The following is a 22,303-nucleotide window of genomic DNA, read 5'->3' as shown; positions in this document are numbered from 1 at the left end:
TCGCCGCTCGTCTCCATCTGCGTAAGTGGAGTGGGAGCGCGGTCGCCCGAGCCGAGCGATTGTGGTGGATCAAGCCCGAGCCGGTTGGACAAATTTCGATCTCCTAAAAAAAATGCTTTTTTTCTTTTATAACTCCCGAAAGTGCCCCTCGGTGGGCAGGAATATAACAATTTTGCACTTCAGTGGAAAAATACTAGTCATCTGCCCGGCTAGTATGAGCCAATATGAGCGCTCGGATCTGGGCCATTGGACGGCTCAGACTCCTTTGTCCCTACCGTAAAAGAGCCCTTCTTAGTCCTGCTCTTCCTCGTTGGTGACAATGTCATATTGTGAGGCATCGAACGCCAATGTTTTTCACAAAATGTAGTTTGGAAATAAGCTACATTGTGAACTTCAATTGATTGATATAATATAAGAACATCGAGCAAGAAGTTACTTCACCGAGGGGAGAGATCCTCACACAAGTGCAGGATTGCCGTGTGCTCGATCTTTATGGGAGTACTGAACTGTATAAAAGCATCCATCATGGTTGTTGCACCATATAGTATCAAACTGTAACTAATGCTGTTCCTATTTAAACATGATAAGAGAAATGAAATATGATCACAATTCACAAAGAGGCGTGATGCGTATGTGACCCAGAGAAAGGAGTAGAGACCAATCGTTGCTAGGTGCCTATGTTCATACTAGCATACACCACGTTTTGCTGTAGCGTACACAAATTTGGCAGTACGCGGCTTTTGCAATAGCGTTGAAACTCACATACATCCTAGGACTCGGATGCATCAGGATTTGTGGCAGCAGTGATCTGTGTTTCCAAACGAAGTAACAATACCATGTTGATGTTGGCCAGCTAGACATGGACTCTTCCTCGGCACCTCCATGGATATTGTAACGAATTCGCGTAATACTAGTAATTTTTTGTAGTTTCGCCGAATACTGATGGGTTTGCGAACTACACATCTTAACGTGGTGGTTTTTTTGGAACTAACTCGTGAGGCATCGAACATGGTTTCGATAGAAGCTACATTCTAAACTTCAATTGATTGATAATATTAGAGCATCTTCAGTAGCGTCCCTAAAACCGACCTCCAAAGGTTTTTTTGGCGCGCCGAACATTTAACCGGTTCCATTCGCGTGTGCCAAAGGTCCTTTTCGCCCGGCGCGATCCAATACGCTGTTCGACGCCTCTCACTCCACAGGGGACGCTTCGGGTGCGTCGAATAGAGCGTGAAACCACGTCGTGAGTGGTGGCTCCGATGGGTCAGTGACACTGAAGTCCAAAACCCATCGCTTACCTCTGGTCAAGGCACATTAATGGCATCGCGGCTTTCCTAGGCGGCGCAGTGAAGCGTCTCATCGCGCATGGTTGTGTGGCCATTCACGCCGGCGTTCAATGCATCCAACGCCCCCGCAGCAGCTTCGCCTGCCACCGATGTATAAAGAGCGCCCTATCCTTCCAGCTCGTCCCTTCCACGTTCCATTCTCACTGCACCGCTCTCGACAGCCGCCGCCTCCTTCCTTCCTCTCGCCACCTCCATCTAACTCCCGCACAGCGACGGTGAAGCCCTGCAAGAGATCTCCACCACCACCGTCACCACGCCGTCGTGCTAGCGGGATTCCAAGGAGGATCTACTACTTCTGCAGCCCGCTGGAATGGGGATAAGGAAGTCTTCATCAAGACTGTACATGTGACCGAGTGCGGAGGCGTGCTTCCCGATTGCGGCACCGTCAAGATCTTCATCTCGCTCCTGAGAGCGGCAAGTGATCGACTACATCATCCACGAGATTTATCTCGTTAACGCTTAGCGATCTTCGAGGGTATGTTGATATTCATCTCATTGCTACCATCTACTAGATTAGATCTTGGCTTGTTATTCGTTCTTGCGGTAGGATTTTTTTCTATGCTACGAATCCCTACAGTGGTTTCAGAACCGTGTCTATGCATAAATTGGTTGCACGAGTAGAACAAAATGGTTTTGTGGGTGTTGATGCTTTTGTTATCGCCTCTTGTGCACTTTTCATCCTGCGGCATGGTGGGATGAAGCGGCCCGGTGAAAGTGCATGGAGCCCCCATGTGTGGTTTTGGTAATTAATGACAATCCCTATGGACTAATGTTAGCATTGAGTTATATTTGTAGGAGTTGTCCATAGGCAATGCTTGAACCATATGTTGGCTTCAAGGTTGCAATAAGAAGGAATTGATGAAGGATATCAAGTGTCAAGTATGTCTTGAAGATGAAGATGAAGTGAGCCCTCAAGTTACTTCAAGACATCAACATGATGAAGAATAAAGAAATGAAGTGCAAGTTCAAGATGAGCCAACTCGAAGAGATCATATGCTTGAAGCTTGCAATACATATGGTGATCATGGATATGTGAAGATGCGCCGAAGAAGAAGCTCTCCCATAGTGGAGTATGGGGGAGAATTTCGCATGACTTCATCAAGAAAGCACAATCAAGATAGGTGTTCCATCTTGTTGCGGTCAGACCATCATTATCAAGCTCAAGTGGAATGCGCAAGGTTAAGGTTTGCTTTTGATAGGGTTTCTTTCTCACCGGTCTCATGGTGTAGTTGGAGACCGGTTTATAGTTTAGTTGCCGTACTATCAAGAGGGCTCTCGAGTGAGTAACTCGATCGTATCCTTCGGAGAGCTCAAACCTTTGCATCCTTGCATCATCTTTCTTGGTTGTTATTTGGATCTTATCCATGTGATATTTTAGAGCTTATGCTTATTCTCATGACAAGCTCTAGTTCATCGAAAACGGATTTCACATATATCACTTGTTGCGTTTTCGAGTTTGGTGATTTTCTCGGTTTCTCTTGTTGAGGTGTTGCACCTCTAAATATAATAGAAAATCACCCCCCACTGGTTTCCATATTTTCACTTTTTTTGGGTAAGCTCTTGTCGTCCTCTTTCCAACAAAATTGGTTTCACTCTATTCGGAGCTACCAATGTTAAGTTTGGGTTTTACAAGGTAGCAGGTCAATATCACCAGGCCGGATTTTCAGGGCCGGATATTTGCAAAATATCCGGCCCCTGAAATTTGGCTAAGGACTTTTCGAAATGCGGCTCAGTAATACCCTGGAACTAGGCCGGACTTTTGCCCGGATTTTTCCAGAAGCCGGATTTTCCGGGGGGGGGGGGGGGGGGGGGGGGCGGCGGATAATCTGGCCCCTACTTAGACCGGATTATCCGCCCCCAAATATCCTGCAACGTCTCGATTTTCTTGGGGGTATAAATACCCCCTTCTTCCTCCTTGGGCTGATGCTTCTTCCACTCTCTCTCTCTCCTCCATTGTTGATCTTGAGAAGCTTGCCCTATCTCTCTATACCTCCATGATTCTTGCCCCCTTTTGAGGGAAAAGAGAGAGGAGATCTAGATCCACACTTTGACCAAACCATATCATCTCTTTGTGAGTGAATCTTTGGGATCTAGATCTTGGAGAATTTTGTGTTCTCCTCTTTCTTCTTCCTCTTATTCCCCCAATAGCTTTTGTAGCTTTTTTGGAATTTAAGAGAGAAGGACTTGAGCATCTTTGTGGTATTCTTGCCATTGCATTTGGTGCATCGATTTGAGTTCTCCACGGTGATTCGTGGAAGTGAAAGCAAGAACGTTGTTACTCTTGGGTTCTTGGAACCCTAGATGGATTCTAGGCCTTTGTGGCAATTTCTTGGGAGCCTCCAATTAAGTTGTGGATGTGTGCCCCAAGCTTTGTGTAAGGCCAGGTTTCCGCCTCTAAGGAAATGCTGTGTTTGGCTGCACAGAATTTGGCCATGGAATTGGAATTTGGAGCCAATTGGCCCAATTCGACTGTTTGGATCACCTTAGAATTGAGGCCTGGAAACTTTGGGAAAATTCCGAGCAGCCCACCCGCGCGTACCGTTTCACTTGGAAACTTTCCGAGCTCGGGACCTCGGAAAGGCGTGGAATCACATCTCGAGCGTACCCCTTCGTCAACCCGCGGCACACCGAGGACACGAGGGCGTCGGGAGCTCGGCCTCCTCCGTCGGCCGGCGATGCGGACGTTTCCGGCGATGACGCCTCCGGTAAGCCACCCATCTGCACCCTCCTCTCCCCATCTGCGCCTCCTCTCCCCATCTGCGCCCTCCTCTCCGGCTCCGGTCGTCCTCATCGACCCCTAACCCTAGAACGACGGCGGTAGGGAGGGGAACGGCAGGGCGGCGGGCGGCGGGCGGTGGCCTCTTCCTGGCTAGTAGGGGTGGGGCGGCGGGCTGTGGGCTCTCCCTGTCCACCTGTAGGGAATGGCGGCAGGAGGGGAACGGCGGCAGGAGGGGAATGGCGGCAGGAGGGGAACGGTGGCGGCCGGTAGGGTGACAACGGCGGTCGAGGAACGACGGCGGTGGGTGATAGGGGAACGACGACGGTAGGGAACGATGACGTAGGCATCTTCCTGCCCTCCCTGCCTCTCTCCAATTCGATTCCACGATTGCGCATCCAAACCAGAAATAGAATTGGGTGCCAATTTTTGATTCCAACAACAAATATCATGTACACCCAAACAATAGAATTGAAATGGAGGCCATTTCATTTCCATCTCAGATTTGGAATTTTAGTCCAATTCAATTCCACGGCCAAATTTTGTGCATCCAAACACAACAACCGTGACCTAGGCTTTTGTGGCGAGGGTCACCGGAGGATAAGGTGAGGCGCCTTCATGGCGCTCGGTGTGTGGTGTGACTCCCGCACCTTGGGGTGAGGCCTTTGTGGCGTTGGTGTGCATCGAGCAACCACACCTCAAGGTGAGGCCATTTGTGGCGTTCGGGAGAGCTAAGACACCGCACCTCTGCAACAGAGATTAGCACTCGCAAGAGTGTGAACTTCGGGTTAAATCATCGTCTCCCGCGTGCCTCGGTTATCTCTATACCCGAGCTCTTTACTTATGCACTTTACCTTGTGATAGCCATCGTGCTTGAAGTTATATATCTTGCTATCACATAGTTACTTGTATTGCTTAGCATAAGTTCTTGGTGCACATAGGTGAACCATAGTATATAGGCTTTGGGCTTGACAAAGTAAACGCTAGTTTTATTCTGCATTTGTTAAGCCCATCTCGTAAAAGTTTTAAACCGCCTATTCACCCCCCCCTCTAGGCGACATCCGTGTCCTTTCACCCGGGCTAACTTTACATGTCCGCGTTCATGAGATTTGCTCCACGCTTGATGTGCAACTCGTATTGAACAAGTGGCTTTGCAGGTGTTTGTCTCTCTCTCACCATAGTTAAGATTCAATTTACATTGGTGGCTTGACAACAATTGTATCAACGTTGTGGTTCTTGTTCGTAGGTAGATCAGATCTTACTCGAAAACCCTAAGCCACGTAAAATATGCAAACAAAATTAGAGGCGTCTAACTTATTTTTGCAGGGGTTGGTGATGTGATATGTCCATGACGTGATTATGATTGCATTTGATGTATGACATGATCCTTATTGTAAAGTGGCAACCGGCAGGAGCCTTATGGTTGTCTTTAATATCATTTCGATACATCATGTTGTAGTTTTATTTCAAAGTAGTTGTAATAGTTGCTACAAGTGGTGGACAACCATGAAGACGGTGCCATTGTCCTTGACTCCCCGCCGACGATGATGGAGATCATGCCCGTTGATGATGGAGATCATGAACGTGCTTTGGAGATGAAGATCAAAGCGCAAGATAAAAGGATCATATCATATCACATTATATATTGCATGTGACGTTAATCCTTTTTATGCATCTTGTATTGCTTAGATTACCACTATAGCATTATAAGATGATCCATCTCACTAAAACTCAAGATAATAAAGTGTTCATCCTTAGTTAGCACCGTTGCTAAGACTCTTTGTTTCGAAGCATCAAGTGATGATCGGGTGTGATAGATTCAACGTGTTCATACAACAGGTGCAATCCAGATTTGCACGTGCAGAAACTAAGGTTTAACTTGATGAGCTTAGCGTGTACATACATGACCTCGGAAGACGGAATACCAAAAGGTAGAGCATGATTCATATGATTGATATGATGAACATGTTGATTGTTCGACATCGAAGCTATATCATCTCTCATGATGGTCGGACTTGGTGTAGTGGGTTTGGTTCATGTAATCACGAAGGCACTGTGAGGGATGTTGTTTTGAGTGGGACTTCACCTAGTTTGTTTTAAAAAATTAAAATTTGAACTCAATTTATCATGAACTTAGTCTAATTTTTTGCAAATATGTTGAGGATTATGGCGGCCTCTACCATCAATTTTAATTCGTTCCTAGAGAAAGAAAAGCTGGAAAACAATGGAAGCAACTTTACGGACTGGTTCTGTAACATGAGGATTGTCCTCACTGCTGGACAACTTCTCTATATGCTCGATGCACCGCTGGGTGATCCACCTGCAGAAACTGCTTCCGGTGAGGTTAAAAATGTTTACCTCACTCGGAAGAACCAATACTCCACAGTTCAGTGTGCCATACTCTATGCATTAGAGTCAGAGCTCCAAAAACTCTTTGAGAACGTGGCACGAAGCAACAACGCTCCCCAAACGCTAAATTTGGCACGCTTTAGAGCATCTCCAGTCATCTCCCCAAAGCGGCCCCCAAACGGCACCAGATTGAGCGTTTGGGGACGTCTCCGCTTCGTGCCACGTTTGGGGTGTGTTCTCCCCAGCCGCGGCCCCTAAACGCGCCCCCCAAAACATTAAAATAACTCTTTTTTGTTTATTTTTTATTTTCATTTCAATAGAGAGAAGGAATTTGTAGGTAGAATCAAGATTTTGAAAGTACTGCAACATGTTGAAACAAATTAAACATAAAAAAACTACGAAAAATATGTTCTAACTAATTTTTAAAGTAAGCTACTTCTTCTTTGATGGCCCCGCCTCGGCATCCTCACCGAGGCGCTTCCTGGTCGTCACCTCTTCGAAGAGGTAGTGGCGTTCGACGCATCCGAGGAGCTTGTGTCCCCCTCTGACGAGTAGTTCTTGGTGTCTTCGTCGTCGTCGGTGCACGCCAGCTGCGCCTCTTCCTTCACCTTCGCTCGGGCCCTTGCCTCCTTCTTTGCCACCGCCGCTTCCTCAATCCCCTTCTCCGCCTCCAGCCGTCTCCACCTGGCATCTTCATCCTCTTCATATTACTCCTCCTCGTCCTGGCCGTCATCAGCAATGGTGTCCCCCTCCTCTTCCTGGTCGTCATCGGCGATGGCCTCCCCCTCCTCCTCCTGGTCGTCCATCGGTGGGGAGCTAGAGCTGCTAGGCGCGGCGGTTCTTCCCACCAATGGCGCCATCCCGACAGCTTCCCCTTGCTATCGGAGTCCGATGAAAAAGAGAGGTTGCTCATGGTCAGAGAAGAGAGGTTGCTCAGTTGTAGAGATGAAGGGCGCCGACCGGTTGGAGATCCGAATGCCCAGACGTAGGGGTCTTATTTAGCGGGGATGAATGATGTGCAGATATCGAATATGGATGCGGTTGCTATTCCACGGAGTTTGTGCTCCATTCCAGCGGTTTGCGCGTCGATCGACGTCATTGCCACTCCAGCGGTTCCCCTTCCCGGCAGTTGGCTGAGAAGACGCATGCAGCACCGGTCGCTGCCAGGCGGGCCCAAGAGCTGGGCGCGACGAGACGTGTCACTACACCTCTGTGGAAACTGCACCGTCGCTGCGCGCCAATAACTTTCGTCGCGAGGTAGGCGACGGTTGGATGTCGTGTGTCAATGACACATCGCGCCCGCCACCCCCCGCATGTTTTATCGCTTTGTCTAGCGCCCAGAGCGTCCCCTATGGAGTGGGGATGGGCTCGGTGCCGGACAACATATTGAGCCATGCCGGGTGGAAGGAACCTTTGGAGTGCGACTGGGGCCGATAAAATATCCGACACGCCTCAAAAATCTTTGTAGACCACTTTTAGAGACCCGACTAGAGATGCTCTTAATGGCCGCTTTGGAGGAACGGCTGGAGATGCTCTACAAACATCAAGGAAGAAGCGACTTCACTGAGTGCATGATTGCCCATGTGCTCTTTATGGAGTACTGAACTGCATAAAAGCATCCATCGTATGGTTGTTGCACCATATGATATCGAACTGTAATTAATGTTGTTCCTATTTAAACATGATAAGAGAAATAGAATACTATCCTGATTCACAAAGAAGCACGATACATATGTGAGCCCGAGAAAAGAGTAGATCCCAATCGTTGCTAGATTCATATTGGCACACACCACATTTTGATCTAGTATACACGATTTTTTGCACTTAGTTGGTACTGCTTTTGCAATAGCGTTGAAACTCACGTACATGATCCTAGGACTTGGATGCATCAGGATTTGTGACAGCACCGATCTGTGCTTCCGCGCGAAGAAACAATACTATGTTGGCCAGCTAGACGTGGACTCTTCTTCAGCGCCTCCCTGATTGGCAGCAATAACAAAGTGGGCAAAAGCAAAATAAAATCTCCCCCACAGACTCTCAGAGAAGAAAGATGATGTACTCCGTTTTGTTATTACGAAGTACGAACTACTAGCAGGGCAAAAGCAAAATGCTAAAGTTTAGAGCGGCAAAAGCAGGTATATGTGGCAAAACAAAAAATTCAGCCCAGATCGCGCCGCTCCATCCCGCTTACACCACGCGTTCCCATCAACGTGTACAATGAAGGAATACAGACACATATTTACTCGTAGAGTGCCAGCTTGTCCTGGTCACCGGTCCGCCGGCGACGGCGTTTGCCCCCGCGCCGTGACCGGCCAGGCAGCGAGCCAGCGACCTTGGATCTAGCGGAGCAGCTGGGTCAGATAACGTTCACACCGAACCCACCATAACTTAGAAAACTACCGAGTCCACACCAACTAAACCTCGCAACCGCCAGCATTTCTATACCCCCGTCTTCTCAAGTCCCAATCTTCCTCGGCCAAGAGCAATCCACACTCTGCAAAGCTGCCGTTGCCATGGGCAACTTCGTGTCGGCAGGCGGCAGCCGCGGCGGCAAGATCGTGCTGCCTGACGGGACCGTGCGGGCGTTGAGAGAGCCAGTGTCCGTAGCCGAGCTCATGGTGGAGCACCCGTGCCACTTCGTCGTCGATGCACGTCTCGTCTCCGCCGTAGGTGGTGCCAAGGTTGCTGCGCTGCCGGCCGACGACGTGCTGCACGGTGCTGGGGTGTACGTCGTGCTCCGGGCCATCAGGGGCAGGGTCTCCACCGACGATGTCCGTCGTGTGCTTGCGACAGCATCTCGGCCGCAGGCTGGTAGACAGGAGCAGCGGGACGAGGCTCCGACGAGGGTTGAAGGGCTTGGGTACAACCTGCCGGAGTTCCTGAGCAGGGAGATGACGTCCAGGGGGGCATGGAAACCAAGCCTGAAGACGATCGAAGAACTGTGGCAGCCCAGGAAGATTCCTCATTGGCTCTTCTGAAGCCAATCGGACTCCTGCATTATGTGTGAAGCTCTTGGTTAGCAAGCAGGACAGTACAGAAATGGCATGTGATTACGCAACTTTCTCTGTATCGGTTTGGGGCTACATATCTGTATATATACATGGCAAAATAGATCTTACATACATACGCAATTTCGTACGCTCGCACGTGATGCTGTTCCAAATTACACAGTTCAAGAACAGAACAGAATGGATTGCAGGATCGTTCAGCACAAGCTGAACGGGTACTGCATTACAATTTAACATTACTAGGAACCTCGCGCTTGCAAACGTCAGGCCTGGTAAGCTTTACTGGCGATGGCAGAAGCGTACTCGGAGATCGTCTGATCAGGTGACTGCCTGAGGTGCACGATGATCGGGAGCAGGTCTGATGACCGCAGGAAGAGCCTGCAGACAGTGTGGTCGCACATCTTGCGCAGAGCGAATAGCACAATTCTCAGTGGCGATTCAGTTAGAGCATCTTTTCTGCTGGGGCTTAGGGCCACCGTGGAGTAGCTGCTGACCAGCTTCAGTAGAGCCTGCGCATGAATAAGTCCAGAGATTAGTGTCCGCGACAGCTAACATTCAAGAAATTAAGAGCAAGCACTTAAGCAGATTAACATTGAAATTTGTTGATACATGGTACAACTACATGCATTTCAGTTTATGTCAGAAGCAGAAGAACTCAACAGAAGCAAAAAAAACAAGCTATTTGCCACTTCTGCTAACATTGAGATAACAATAATCACTTATGCTGTCATAGCCAGTTAGTAGCTTCACTAAATTTGGGGTAAGTTAAATATCAGGGGCCTTTTCCTCCCTCAATGCCAAAAGTGAAATTCTCTGGAATGGGAGAATATGAGTCATGAGTAAGCTGTGCCAAACCTGAATAGCGCCTTGGGAGACAATGTCTTCGCAGAGTATGTCAGAGTTCCTCACGAGATTACTTAGTGCCCCTGCAGCATTGCCTTTGGTTTTATCTTCCTCCGGAGCAAGAAGTAGCTTAGTGAGTTGAGGTATTGATTGTCTAAGTTCTTCGTATAGCATGTCATTGTGATAAGCAGCATTGCCTACCTGAAATCGCAAATAGCTAATCAGGCTCCAAAATCAATCTCCAAAGCATTAGCAGGGTTGAGAAACAATCAGAAACATGTTTACGGACTTACAGCAAAACATGCAAACTTCCGCGTCCGTTTGTCAGGGTCAGAACAACGCTCAACTACAAGCTCAATCACCTTATTTGAGGCCTGTTCCCAGATAACAAGGTTAAATATCTCTGCCATGGTATTTCAATCTGAAAATAAATAAATGAACTTTATCTTACAAATGGAACATAGAAGTAGGAACTGTGACGGCACATGTTGCCAATGGCACTGCAAGCTTTTGCTCTTATATCAGGATCCTCGTTCGATAGAAAGTTCTTTAAAAATTCAACCATGCCTGCCTTGTCAATGGGCTCATAGAAGTCCTGAGACAATAGCGTAACTTGTGTCAATATATGTATATCCAACACAGCTTTGGTATCTCAATGTGACATCATTAAGCAAACCAAGACATGTGCAAACAGGCCAACAAAAGACAAACCTTTGACATGCGAGCAAGATCAGAAACTATCATGAGGAAGTCGAGCAAACTCTCCTTAGCAAGAGGACCTTTGAGTAGCTTTGCTACTCTACATGGATTTAGAAGACCTTCTCGTAGAAGCTTCAACGCAAGTGGACGATAGCCCACCATTTTGGCCACAATGGCCAAGGGCCTTGCTATGTCTTCCATATTGAGATAATCAAGACAGCGAAGTATACATCCAGGGACACCAACCTGAAAAAGAAAGGAAGAGAGGAGTTATGGAAATGTATACTACTGAATAAGAGCAAGATTAGAGCCAGTTGGTCATACCTCCAGGAGGACTTGAATGTACTGAGGCATGTTATGCTCTATAGTTTTAAGCATTTCCTTGTTCTCAGTACCAATTCTTCCCCCAGGTGATGCAATGTTGAGGAGAAAGCCACTATTGATGGATGCCGCTGTTGATGGCATGTTTGGAGAGCTCTGAACTGCGACAAATGGAAATGCCAAAACATCAACAACTGCATTTATCAGTTCCCGTACTCCTCTTTTCCCACCACCAAGGCCAGTCCAAGCTGACAACGCCTTCAGGTGCATATCAGAGAGCATGTCGGTCAAAAGCTTTACATGTTCCTTTTTATACAAAATTTCACGGAAAACACCACCAGGAAGGCATTGAGATAAAGTTGACAGAGTCCAGGCAACTCCCAATGGTGATAATCCACTGCGGTGTGTTGAACCTTCTTTCCCATCAGAGGGCTCCCTTGAGAATCCGTCAGTAAGCAAGCGAATTAGGAGCTGAGGGATACCAACGGAGCAGGCTTGTTCGACGGCCAATGGTCCACCCCATTTCAATCTAGTCTCTAACAGACCAATACTCCCATCACGAAGGCCAAACAGATTCAGTAAACCAGCATTATATCGACAAAGTTCCTCACTTCCATCAGATAGCCAAAGCTTCAGTAACGTGTGCAGTGTTGCCATACGAGGAAACAGAGCAAGGGCAGTTTCACATAGAGAAGATCTGGCTTGCCCTCCATTTTCAAGTGCAATAAGTGTTGATAGTGCAAGTGTTGCAGATGCACAGTGTGGCTGCAAGCAACTCTTCACTGTATCATCAGCTGAAGAGAGGTGAGCGAGAACAGAAAGCCTGGACCGCTGTTTCTTGGTTGAACTTGTTAAAATAATTGATGCTGAAGATTTCCCATCCAACTTCAGACATGCTGCTATTGTTGCCAATGCCAGACAACAGTGCACTACTAGAGCATGAGGATTGGATAGTTTGCATTTCTGATTACTGTTCTGCTTTGACTCGTTCAAATATGAGCCACATAGTGACAGCAACGAAAACATATCAGATACAATAGTCCCATCTCCACCATAATCTACTTCATTGGCATCTGATGATGAATTCAATGGACCACACATAATAGCACAGAAAGTTGGATTCAGCAGGCAGGCCCTTGCGATGAGCTGAAAAGCAAATTTTAAGTGCATTAGGAATCATAACAAATAGATGTAGATTCAGTAACAACTGCAAATGCGCTAAATTGCACTTTCAATGTGGAAAATTGTAATAAGCTCACTTATCAATAGTTCATGTTGTAAAGACATAATCAACCAACAACCGCAAAGCTTCTGTTTTCTACTCCCTCCGTTCCATAATATAAGATGTTATTAGAACCAATATAGGAGTATACTGGTTGTAATAACATCTTATATTGGGACAGGGGGGTATAATTTAGATATACCGCAAGTTCTAAAAGTACCACATCAGGCTATAACCTCCATTATGGAAATATACTTTATGTTCTTTCTTTCATGGAAAACTAAGCTCACATCGATTTCATTCTTAATCATGTACGTGAAGAAAACAACTAGAGAAACCGAATATTCTCATAATTTAGAATAGTTGGACCATATAAGATGAGAACATCAGGTGAGGCTGCTTGTGAGTTCACCCACAAGCTGACGAGATCAAATATAGCAATGGAGTACAAAGTAGTAGTTGGTTGGAAATAGTGCAAACAAGTGCAGAACCTATTATGCTAGTTAGAACTCAAAAGAATCCCATGGAGAGACTTAATTGCACATAGATTAACAAGCATGAGAGAACTACCTGAAGAGAAGCATGGATAGCTGACTCTAGACCATTATGCAAGCAGTGGTAAACAGCAATCTGCATTGGTCGTGAGGCCAGAAATGATTTGACAAATATGGCTATTAGATTAGTAGAGTTTGAATCTGGTAACAAATCTTGCTCTTGCATTTTACCATCCAACTTTGAGTGACCTTGTCGCCATGAACTAGCTAATGGAAATGAAAAATTGCGTGCGCCAAGGGATACAATGTCAACAGCATGAGCTAGATACCAAATAGCCTTGCATGCCTCACATGCTGCTGGTACCATGTTAGTAGAACCTGATATTATGTCTGAACCTGAAGCTATTAGACATTCGCACAAGAGTTCTAGTAATTGTGACTTCCTTGCATGATCAATAATGTTGATGAGACTTTCTTCAACTTGATTCGGACCCTCAGAGGAGATACTCATTTTCAACACAGAAATAACCCGAGATAACATCAGAGCAAGACATGCAGTCGACTCACGGGATATTCTTCCAGATGGATCAACTGTGGAAGCTAGAATCTGCATATCAAAACCCTTAACTAGTCAGGACAAAGGAAGAAAAAAACATCAGACAATGGAGCCTGTGGTGAGTAGCAAAGTGTCACCTGTGAATAAAGATCATACATGGCGGACCAATGTCTGCCATAAGAACTTAGCACAGCACCTTCACTTGTATCGAGCAGCTTACGTGCTATAGCTAGGCACTGCCAACAAAAGCATTGTTAATCATTACAGATTATAATAACATGAATATATCATCACAATTACTTGTATCTGTTGAAAACTATTATTTGCATAGCAATAGCATGTACTTTATATGCTAGGTCAAAAGAATTAAGAGTTTGCTTTCGGTTGCACTTCCCAATTCAAATATTTCAAGTGAATATGAAATTCTGGGTGTCTGATGTAAATACCTTCACTGCAAGACTGTAAGCAGCTGAAAGCTTCATTCTGATAATGAGAGTTGTGAACTCAAGAAGCATAGAGATGATGTCATCAATTGCTGCACAGGAGTGATAAGACCCAGCTTCAATTAGATTTTTAATAATTCTGAGTGACTGATTTGCACCATCAAAATTCAATTCCCTGTGAAATTTGACCAAGCATAAATTGCAGTTAGAAATGATGATAAATCGGAACAAAGTACAGCTGGTAACTTTAACTGAACTAGTGAATAATTTTCAGTTCTACAATTCAAACTTTTCATCCAAATAATCTGTTTGATAAAAAAAAATCTATGGACAAACTCCATGGATAAATCTTTATAGATTAGAACATACCACTAAAATGATGTCAAAATTGCGCAGCAAATACATGAGGAGATAGGATGCATACAAACTAACAGAAAAACATATGAGCACTGTTCTTCAGAAATTACATGGATATTTGTGGATAGAGACCATAATGTAAGTTCTACAATAGAAACAATTATCTGAATAGCTCATGCTGAATGTAGAAGCATAAGCTATAAATCTACCTTGGGGAACTAGAAGGATTGCTCAACCATTTTTTTATGGGGCCGAGGATAGTCAACAGTGCTTCACTATCTTCAATAATGCTGCTAGCACCGTTTACTGTTTGTGAAGCTTTTTCCAGCTTATCTAAAACCGTGCACACTGCAATGCAGTAAAAAAGTTGGTGCTGTTTAGTATGTCTGTAAATTATAAATGAAAGCTTACAATGAAATAATTATAAGTTCTTAAGCTTTAAGAAGCTACAGCAACTACTGATGGTTGTTCCAGGTGGGGTCCGATTATTCGAGATAGCAAGGCATTGATCAATGCAGCTTCTACCAGATGTGCAGGTACGCAAGATAAACATAGATTGCTAAAGGTTGCTCGAGGTTGTTCAATTAGCTAGAAAGGATGGTTTGCTTCGTTTGTGGGATGTGGATGTACCATCCTGTATATTACCACTCTCCATGAACGAATAGGTCCTGGTTAAGTAACACAATCTCTCTTCCTAAAGACATACTGTACTATTTATTATGACAACGGTGAAGTGACTACAATCAATCCAGCATTGTCCTTTCCTTGAAGTCATATGTCCCTCATACGCTATGGCTGGTACGTTGCCCAGGCAATTAGCAATACAATATTAGTTTTCCACCACAAACCATCATTGGCTGAAAGGTCACCTACATTCAGCATAGATATACTCTACCATTAATACCTCACGAACTGTGAAGGACAACTCCCAAAAAATGGCAATTAGTGGCATATGGCGTATTCATTTCACATAGGTCATCTAATTGCACACAGTCCATAGACAAAACCATGACTGTTCTGGTCAAAACTAGTGCCATGGTAATTATTACTAACAAGTCGAACTTGTGCTTGGAAGAGAAGATACCTGATGGAGCACCAGAAATAGCACCAGCAGATGAACCGTGATTATTGTCGGTAGCTGGCGTAGAGCCATCTTTTTTATTGCTTATTTTATTATCATGGTCAGTTTCTCTATTGGTAACAGTATTTCTACCTGCCAAACATTCATATAAGTTTAGTTAGCATGTGGAACTCTCCTAAATGCGTAAGACTGAGAACATATTTAGCATTCAAATCATTACTTGGTGGTTCAGCGGCAGATGGTTGGTTCTTTGATGTTTGAATTTCATCTTCCTTCCGTGTAGCCTCAGATCTTTTCACTTCAAAAGGTGTGGATTGGGTGTCCTAGAAAAATGACGAAAAATGCATTAGCTTCATGATATAAATTTGTAGTATACAAACATATGGTTTCTTATTTCGAGAATCCTTTTTTTTTTTGGAAGAAATAATTCAAGGCGCTTGCACCTACTAATTCAACTGATTCATCCTTGACAAACGGGTGCTCCAACAAAGCTGGCCAGGTTAGTCTACTTTGAGGCAACTGTTAACAGTTCAACACCATATAAAGCATTAGCGAAGAAAAGGAGGAACCAATAAATTCAATAACTGTGCATAGTGGGAAAAAATCAGTTAGGACCTTGTTAAGTAAACCCTTCAAGAAGCTCTTAAAGTTTGCACTCATATTATCTGGATATTTCACAGGATCCTGCCATGACACAGAGAGAGCGTATGATAAAAAAAATTAACATCAAAATTCAAAGAGCAAATATTTGGAAACAAGCAGTAAACAGACCAACCTTGACAATGTGTCGTATAAGTGCATAGACTGAATTTGTATAAAAGGGGGGCTGACCAACAAATAGTTCATACCTGGCCATCAAAACAAAGGCTAGCTTGTTGAAAGTAGGTAAACTGACAGAATTATCAAAGACAAAGTAGAAACCAAGTATAACTGTGAACTACAGTACAAAGTACCTCAAAGCGAGCAAGTTAGGTTATAACAAAAATATGCTTTATAGAAAGAGTAGAACCAAACTGGCATGGGATCAGATATTAAGGTGAAATAAAACAAAATGATTGTTGATCTCGCTCTTACTTCATACAATGCTTGCGTTAGAGCATGTTGGGATTAACATTATTTTTTCACTTATCTCTAACCATGTTGGCAATATAACTTTCATTCCAAAGATTCTCTAGCTCAGGCATTGGTGGAATGACATTATGGTATACAGGACACACGAAAAGAAACACGACTGCAGAATAGAGTACACAAGAGACTATTTGTAAAGTAACATCGTATAATAGGAAGCAAAGAAGAAGAGTTTACGTACAAGATGACCCCAAGGGACCATAAATCTGCCGTGTGGTTATACGGTTGTTCCCTCACAAGTTCTGGAGCCATATATAATGGTGTTCCTGGGTGAGAGAAGCATGCTTAGTGAAATGGACGACTGGCAAAAGGGTCTCATAATTGTCACGAAATACTAGGAAAACGTCCATGTTAGTATTACCATGGGTATCAAATGCCACAATAAGCTAAACAAGAACCAATGAGATGATCAACTAGATGCAGTCATGCTTTCTTAAATAATGGTGGCAATTCTCAAAAGTAGGAAGTATTAAGTCAACTCCAAAATCTAAAGATAGCTTCCTATAAATTATTCTCGATAACTAACACAAGCAGACATTTTATGTTAGAAAACCAAAATCTTAATGATCATGCCCAATGGCCAATACAAGTCTACACTAATGAATTTACAAGATCAGTGATAGTTTCTGTTCAGTAATGGAGGAAACATACCAACAGATGCATACAGGAAGGAAATGATTTTGTAAGATAAGCTAGCAAGCAAAGATGGAAGGTACCTTTTATAGAACGTAGCACAACAGTATTGGCCGACATTGCACGAGCAAACCCAAAATCACAAAGCTGTGAATACAGCAGGAAAAAACTCAATCGTAACTCCAATCATAATACTGTAATCGACCATTAATTCTGGAACCAGAACAGTAAACACAATAGAAAATGCCATAAATACCAGTAATTAAATTTCTAGCATCTCATCAATTAGATCTTTCACACAAGGATTGTGGCTACTGAGATGAATACTTCTTTTCAGTATTATGAAAAGACATGGCTAGCTAAGCAATTTATTCCATCAGACCATGGGATATTAGACTATTACTGTATAAGGAGGAAAGAAATAAAGATAACGAGCACCAGCATGGCAGCGACTAAAATGTACATAATTACTTTAAATTCTGAAGCATGTAAATACAAGAAAAATCCAAAATACTTCTTGTGATGATCTAAAACTAGTACCATACACAGAATATAATATACCTTGACAATAGATCCTTTTCCAATAAGGATGTTCTGAGGCTTCATATCCCGATGGATAATCCGATTGGAGTGCAAGTAATACAATGCTTTTACCTGAAATTGAGGGCACACGCTCAAACCATGAAAGCAATAAGTTCTAGACTGGCATGGTTCGTAAGGAGAAAAACAAGGCCAAGTCCATACCAGCTGCTTAGCAATTGCCTGAACTTGTTCTTCTGGAAGGCATTTATCATCCTCGAGCACCTCAAAGAGCTCTCCCTGAAACAGCCATTACCCCCACATTAAAACTGAAGTTTGGCCAACCCCAGTACAATGAAACCAAACCAATCATTGGTGAGAAAGCACGCTGTGGTAAGAAAGATCTGGCAGTGTACCTGTGCGAACTCTGTGACGACACAAAACTCCTGAGGGGTTTCAAAAGCATCGATCATCTCAATTATATTCTCATGTTTGAGTTTCCTCAGAATCTAGACAAAAGAATTGATGAGAGCAAACATTGAGATGGTGAATTGAGATAATAAACGCAATGTTACGAGATAACAAATGCAGCTACTCCTACATGGGAACTGTTGTAAATTTCTGGCTATATGTTAATCGCTTGTTCCATACATGACACACGTCTCATGGCTCTCCCACGGACTGAAATAGAGATGGTTATAGCAGCAGGTACCTCGATCTCCTGCCTTAGGTTGTGGATGTCCTTGTCGCTCTTCCCATGCTTAAGAATGAACTTCATGGCAACCGTCTGAACCAAATTCAGACAGGACAACGGATTAAACCAACTTTATACGGAGAAAAAAAAACCTCACAAATCGTTCGCTCCTTCCAGGGTACCACCAGTAGAGAGGAGGGGTTTGACGCGAACCTGTCTAGAGTACTTGCGCCTGCCCTTGTAGACCTTCCCGAAGGACCCCTCCCCGACGAGCTCCACTACGTGGTAGTCCTCCACCCCCATCTGCCGCAACCCTCGCAAAACCCTAGCCCCAACCAACACCAGGGTCAGAGACGCCCCCGAATTCGAGCGGCGCGGGCAGAGGAGCGGCGGAACCGAACTCACCGTGGGCTGACGACGGATTGGAGCGGCACGAATCGGGGCGGAGCGGAGCTCCCCCGCCGCCAAGCCGAATCCGGCCGAGGCGAGGTGGGGAGAGGGCCTGAGGCTGAGGTTCGGGGCGAGTCGATCCGCTCGCGGCGTGGATTGGGGGCGGATCGGCGGGGGCGGCCGGAGCAGCTCGCCTGATCTGCGTAGGCAGCGGCCTCCCGTGCGCTCGCTCTGGAGTTTGGATTTGGAATTTCGAAATGGGGATTCCCTTTGGCGAGGAGCAGCGGCTGTGGGGCTTAAATATTTTCCCGCTCGCTGCGGGAATTTAGCCCGGTGAGGGTCAAAACGGCTCTCTTCAGCCTTTTGGGCCGCCGCTCGAAGACATGGCCAGCACGAAACGGGCGGTCAATCCTATTCACCGCCCGCAACGGGAGCCAGCCAGGCCTGGCCCATTTAGCGCTTTTTTTTCTTCTTTTTATCCGTTTTCTTCAGTCTGTTTGTCATTGCGATTTTTTTTTTTGTTTTTTGTTTCAGATGTTTTTTTTCTTTTCTTTTGTTCGTTTTCTTAAACTGAATTTTTTATTTTTAACTTTTTTAAAGTTTGAACATTTTCCAGATTTGAACAACTTTCAAATTTCCAACATTTGAACGTTTCTTCAAAATTTCAAAAAATTCTTTCTAAATTTGATTTTTTTAATCTGAATTTTTCTGAAGTTGATTTTTTTTTTAGATTTTAATATTTTCAATATTTATACATTTTCAATTTGAACATAAAGAAAACACACAAAACAAACTTACATTAATGCGGCCCATGAAGTGGTTGCGCTTCAGTAGCATCGTGCTTGCTCCCGCTAAGAGCGGCAAATAGGCGCCCCGTCAAAGGCGCGTGTGTGCTCAACTCCGTCGCTCGGGAGAGGCCGCGGCCTACGAGCAAAGGATTCAGATGAAATGAAGGAAGCAGAAAACCCCTCAAAAGAAGAAGAAAAGAAGAGAGCAATGGGGATTGTTTTCTCATACTTATATAATTTTATAGATAGAAGGATAAAATAAGTATGACTCGGTGCAAATAAGGAGTGTACTATCAACTTGATACCTGGGATAGTTCGAAAGCAACCACGCAATTATAAAGCAAAAGAGCATATCCTAAACTGAGAAAGTTGTAATGTCTCAACTAACACCGGTCATCTACGGAGATCAACAGCTCGCATGAACTTCCATTGTCAACGCGCCATCCACCGTTCATGCGAGAATGGAGGTGGTGGATGGTGGGACTTGATTCGAGGAAGGCACCATCTTGGATTCACCAGCGGCAAGCCCATATGTCCCCAACCAACTCGTGAACATGAAAAATAGCGAGACGCAAACAAGGACTAGACTCTTGTGTCCGGTCAAAGGAACTAACCCACACGCGCGCGTAATGGAAGAATCGGACTACCAGCACTCTTTGAATTAGGGAAAACTGGTTTAATTCTCCGTCCACTCGGATAGATCACCATCAAAAACCTTGTGCGGCTTCACTTTTGCAATCACGCCGATCGGCACTAGGATAGATCAAATTTGAAGCCAACTCAGCGAAGACGAGACCATGAAATCCGAAGATATGGAAGAACATTTGAAAGCAGGCAAGGAGAGAACAAAAAAGAAAGAATTGACGTCCAAGATATCATTTCAGCTAGGTCGGCAAGTCGGCCACGAGGACCTAGCTAGGGAGGAGAATCTTGATATAGAGAGGCAGGCAAGGCACCTAGGAGAATCGATGGCTATGTCAGGCAAAGAATAAGAGACCACAAGGAAACAAACAGCAGACTCCTGTTGGGATTTTGGGATCCTCAAGAAAGGAATATGGCCGACTGTGACAATGACACGCGGGACCAGGCTCCACTCGCCTTTGTCACGGCATATATGTTGGCAATTTGCCACCGTTCGGCATTGTGTCTGTCTACTGTCCGAGTGTGTGTCATACATACAATGTTTCATCAAACTTTACGAATTCATCGATTCGTCGTTTTATATGTGTATTTTGTGGTGTTCAGATAGCTACCGGCAGGTTCTTACAAGTATATATACTCGTACAGTCGTACTCACGTGCAACATCATGCTCTTTTGCTTGACGAATGCATGGTTGGAACGTACTGTACGTGCGTATATATTCATGTGTGCCTGCAGGTTAGTACAAATAAAAGCAGCTAGCCTGCATGTATAAATAACAGGTAGTGCTCCAGATTAGGAGTCTTGTGTAGGTACCGATGATCTCACCTTGCAAGCAAACCACTCAATCGCCATGGCCTGGTGAGACAGAAACGGAAGAGCATATTGCCACAGTACTATGCCTCACAATTGGAAATATTTAAATCATCTCTTCACTATACTAACCGGGAGCAGCGTTTTGGCTCTGAGGTGCACCCTGCATTTATTTTGAATGGATTTTGAAATGTCAAAAGAAAATTTTTAAAAAAATGTCGTGTGGACACCTTCACAACCTTTGAGTGCACCAAGTCGTTTCACGGAAAAACGACTTTTTGTGTGATCCATGCAAAGAAAACAAACTTTGGTACGAAAATAAGTGTTTGCCAGAGATATTTGTTTGTCTTTCTAATTGGCGTATAGAAAAGTTGTCGATTTTTTGGCGATACTTTACGTGCGCATACAGAATATCGATATGCACCTGGAATATGTACAAAAATCAAAATATTTTTTAAGATATTTGTTCCTATTTTGAAATGTACATTTTGTGTAAAGAGAGCATATGCACCTGAGATCGAAGTGAACTTCCGATACTAACTATCTTTATAAAACCTTAATTTTCCAATTAAGCCAAGTCAATAAATCATCCACGAGGACGAGAAATTCGATGGAGAGCGAGACCACATGAAAATAGACAAGCTACTGCTACAAGTAACCCCAAAGAGATCTCCAACCCAAGGAATATGGCCGTCTGCGTGAATGACATGTGGGGCCAAGGTTCGCTCATCTTTAATTTCTTTCTGACAAGTCATCTGTCTTTGCTCATTTTGCAGGAATAGTCGTTGTTGTTTGTATGTGCATTCTCGACAAACTATTTATCAATGACTGAAGAATATGAACTTTCTACTTATGATGGTCATGAATTGAATTACAATCAAATTATACAATTCAAACAATTAGGAATTGGAGTGAAAATAAAATAGACGAAGAGAAATCGAATTCAAGAACTTTTACTGATTACTAAACTCATAAGTGTTCTGAATATTTCTGAACTCGTTCTTGTCATGGGTTCCCAACCTGAACCGCTAGTTTCGCTCGCACCTGCTCTTCTTGCACGTACCTTCCGTGCATATCTCGCAACATCAGGTTCTTGCTTCACGCATTGCACGGTTGGAACGTACGCGTGGTCGTCACGTGCATCTTGCCATTGCAATTGGAAAGCGAATAATCATTTTCCATACTTACTAATTATAACTCTTAACTCTACATATATCAACAAAGGAAATTCATAAATGAGTACCATCTTTCCAAGGCCTGAAT

The 22,303-nt window shown here is 44.4% G+C and overlaps 3 protein-coding genes across 3 annotated transcripts in view; 2 read left to right on the top strand and 1 right to left on the bottom strand.

Annotated features, from left to right (window-relative positions):
• Positions 1-22,303, top strand: part of LOC127331407 (uncharacterized) — a 200,450-nt gene that overhangs the window by 175,734 nt on the left and 2,413 nt on the right. The window lies entirely within an intron of this gene.
• LOC127331410 (uncharacterized) lies at positions 8,745-9,503 on the top strand. Its single transcript, XM_051357559.1, has one exon. The coding sequence runs from the start codon at positions 8,925-8,927 to the stop codon at positions 9,387-9,389; it is 465 nt and encodes a 154-aa protein (XP_051213519.1). The 5' UTR covers positions 8,745-8,924; the 3' UTR covers positions 9,390-9,503.
• Positions 9,452-19,079, bottom strand: LOC127331408 (serine/threonine-protein kinase TIO). The gene is made up of 23 exons (XM_051357558.2): positions 18,815-19,079; positions 18,623-18,734; positions 18,428-18,502; positions 18,132-18,224; positions 17,941-18,015; positions 17,758-17,850; positions 17,280-17,343; positions 16,745-16,829; positions 16,211-16,283; positions 16,051-16,119; positions 15,883-15,954; positions 15,656-15,758; positions 15,439-15,567; positions 14,564-14,702; positions 14,001-14,172; positions 13,692-13,790; positions 13,075-13,605; positions 11,286-12,428; positions 10,974-11,207; positions 10,714-10,857; positions 10,556-10,636; positions 10,275-10,463; positions 9,452-9,928 (listed from the first exon to the last, which is right to left on the bottom strand). The coding sequence occupies exons 2-23, from the start codon at positions 18,710-18,712 to the stop codon at positions 9,683-9,685; spliced, it is 3,999 nt and encodes a 1,332-aa protein (XP_051213518.1). The 5' UTR covers positions 18,713-18,734; positions 18,815-19,079; the 3' UTR covers positions 9,452-9,682.

Source organism: Lolium perenne, chromosome 2 (assembly GCF_019359855.2).
Source record: "Lolium perenne isolate Kyuss_39 chromosome 2, Kyuss_2.0, whole genome shotgun sequence".
Classification (NCBI taxonomy): Eukaryota; Viridiplantae; Streptophyta; class Magnoliopsida; order Poales; family Poaceae; genus Lolium; species Lolium perenne.
This window is presented reverse-complemented; position numbering and strand designations above follow the sequence as displayed.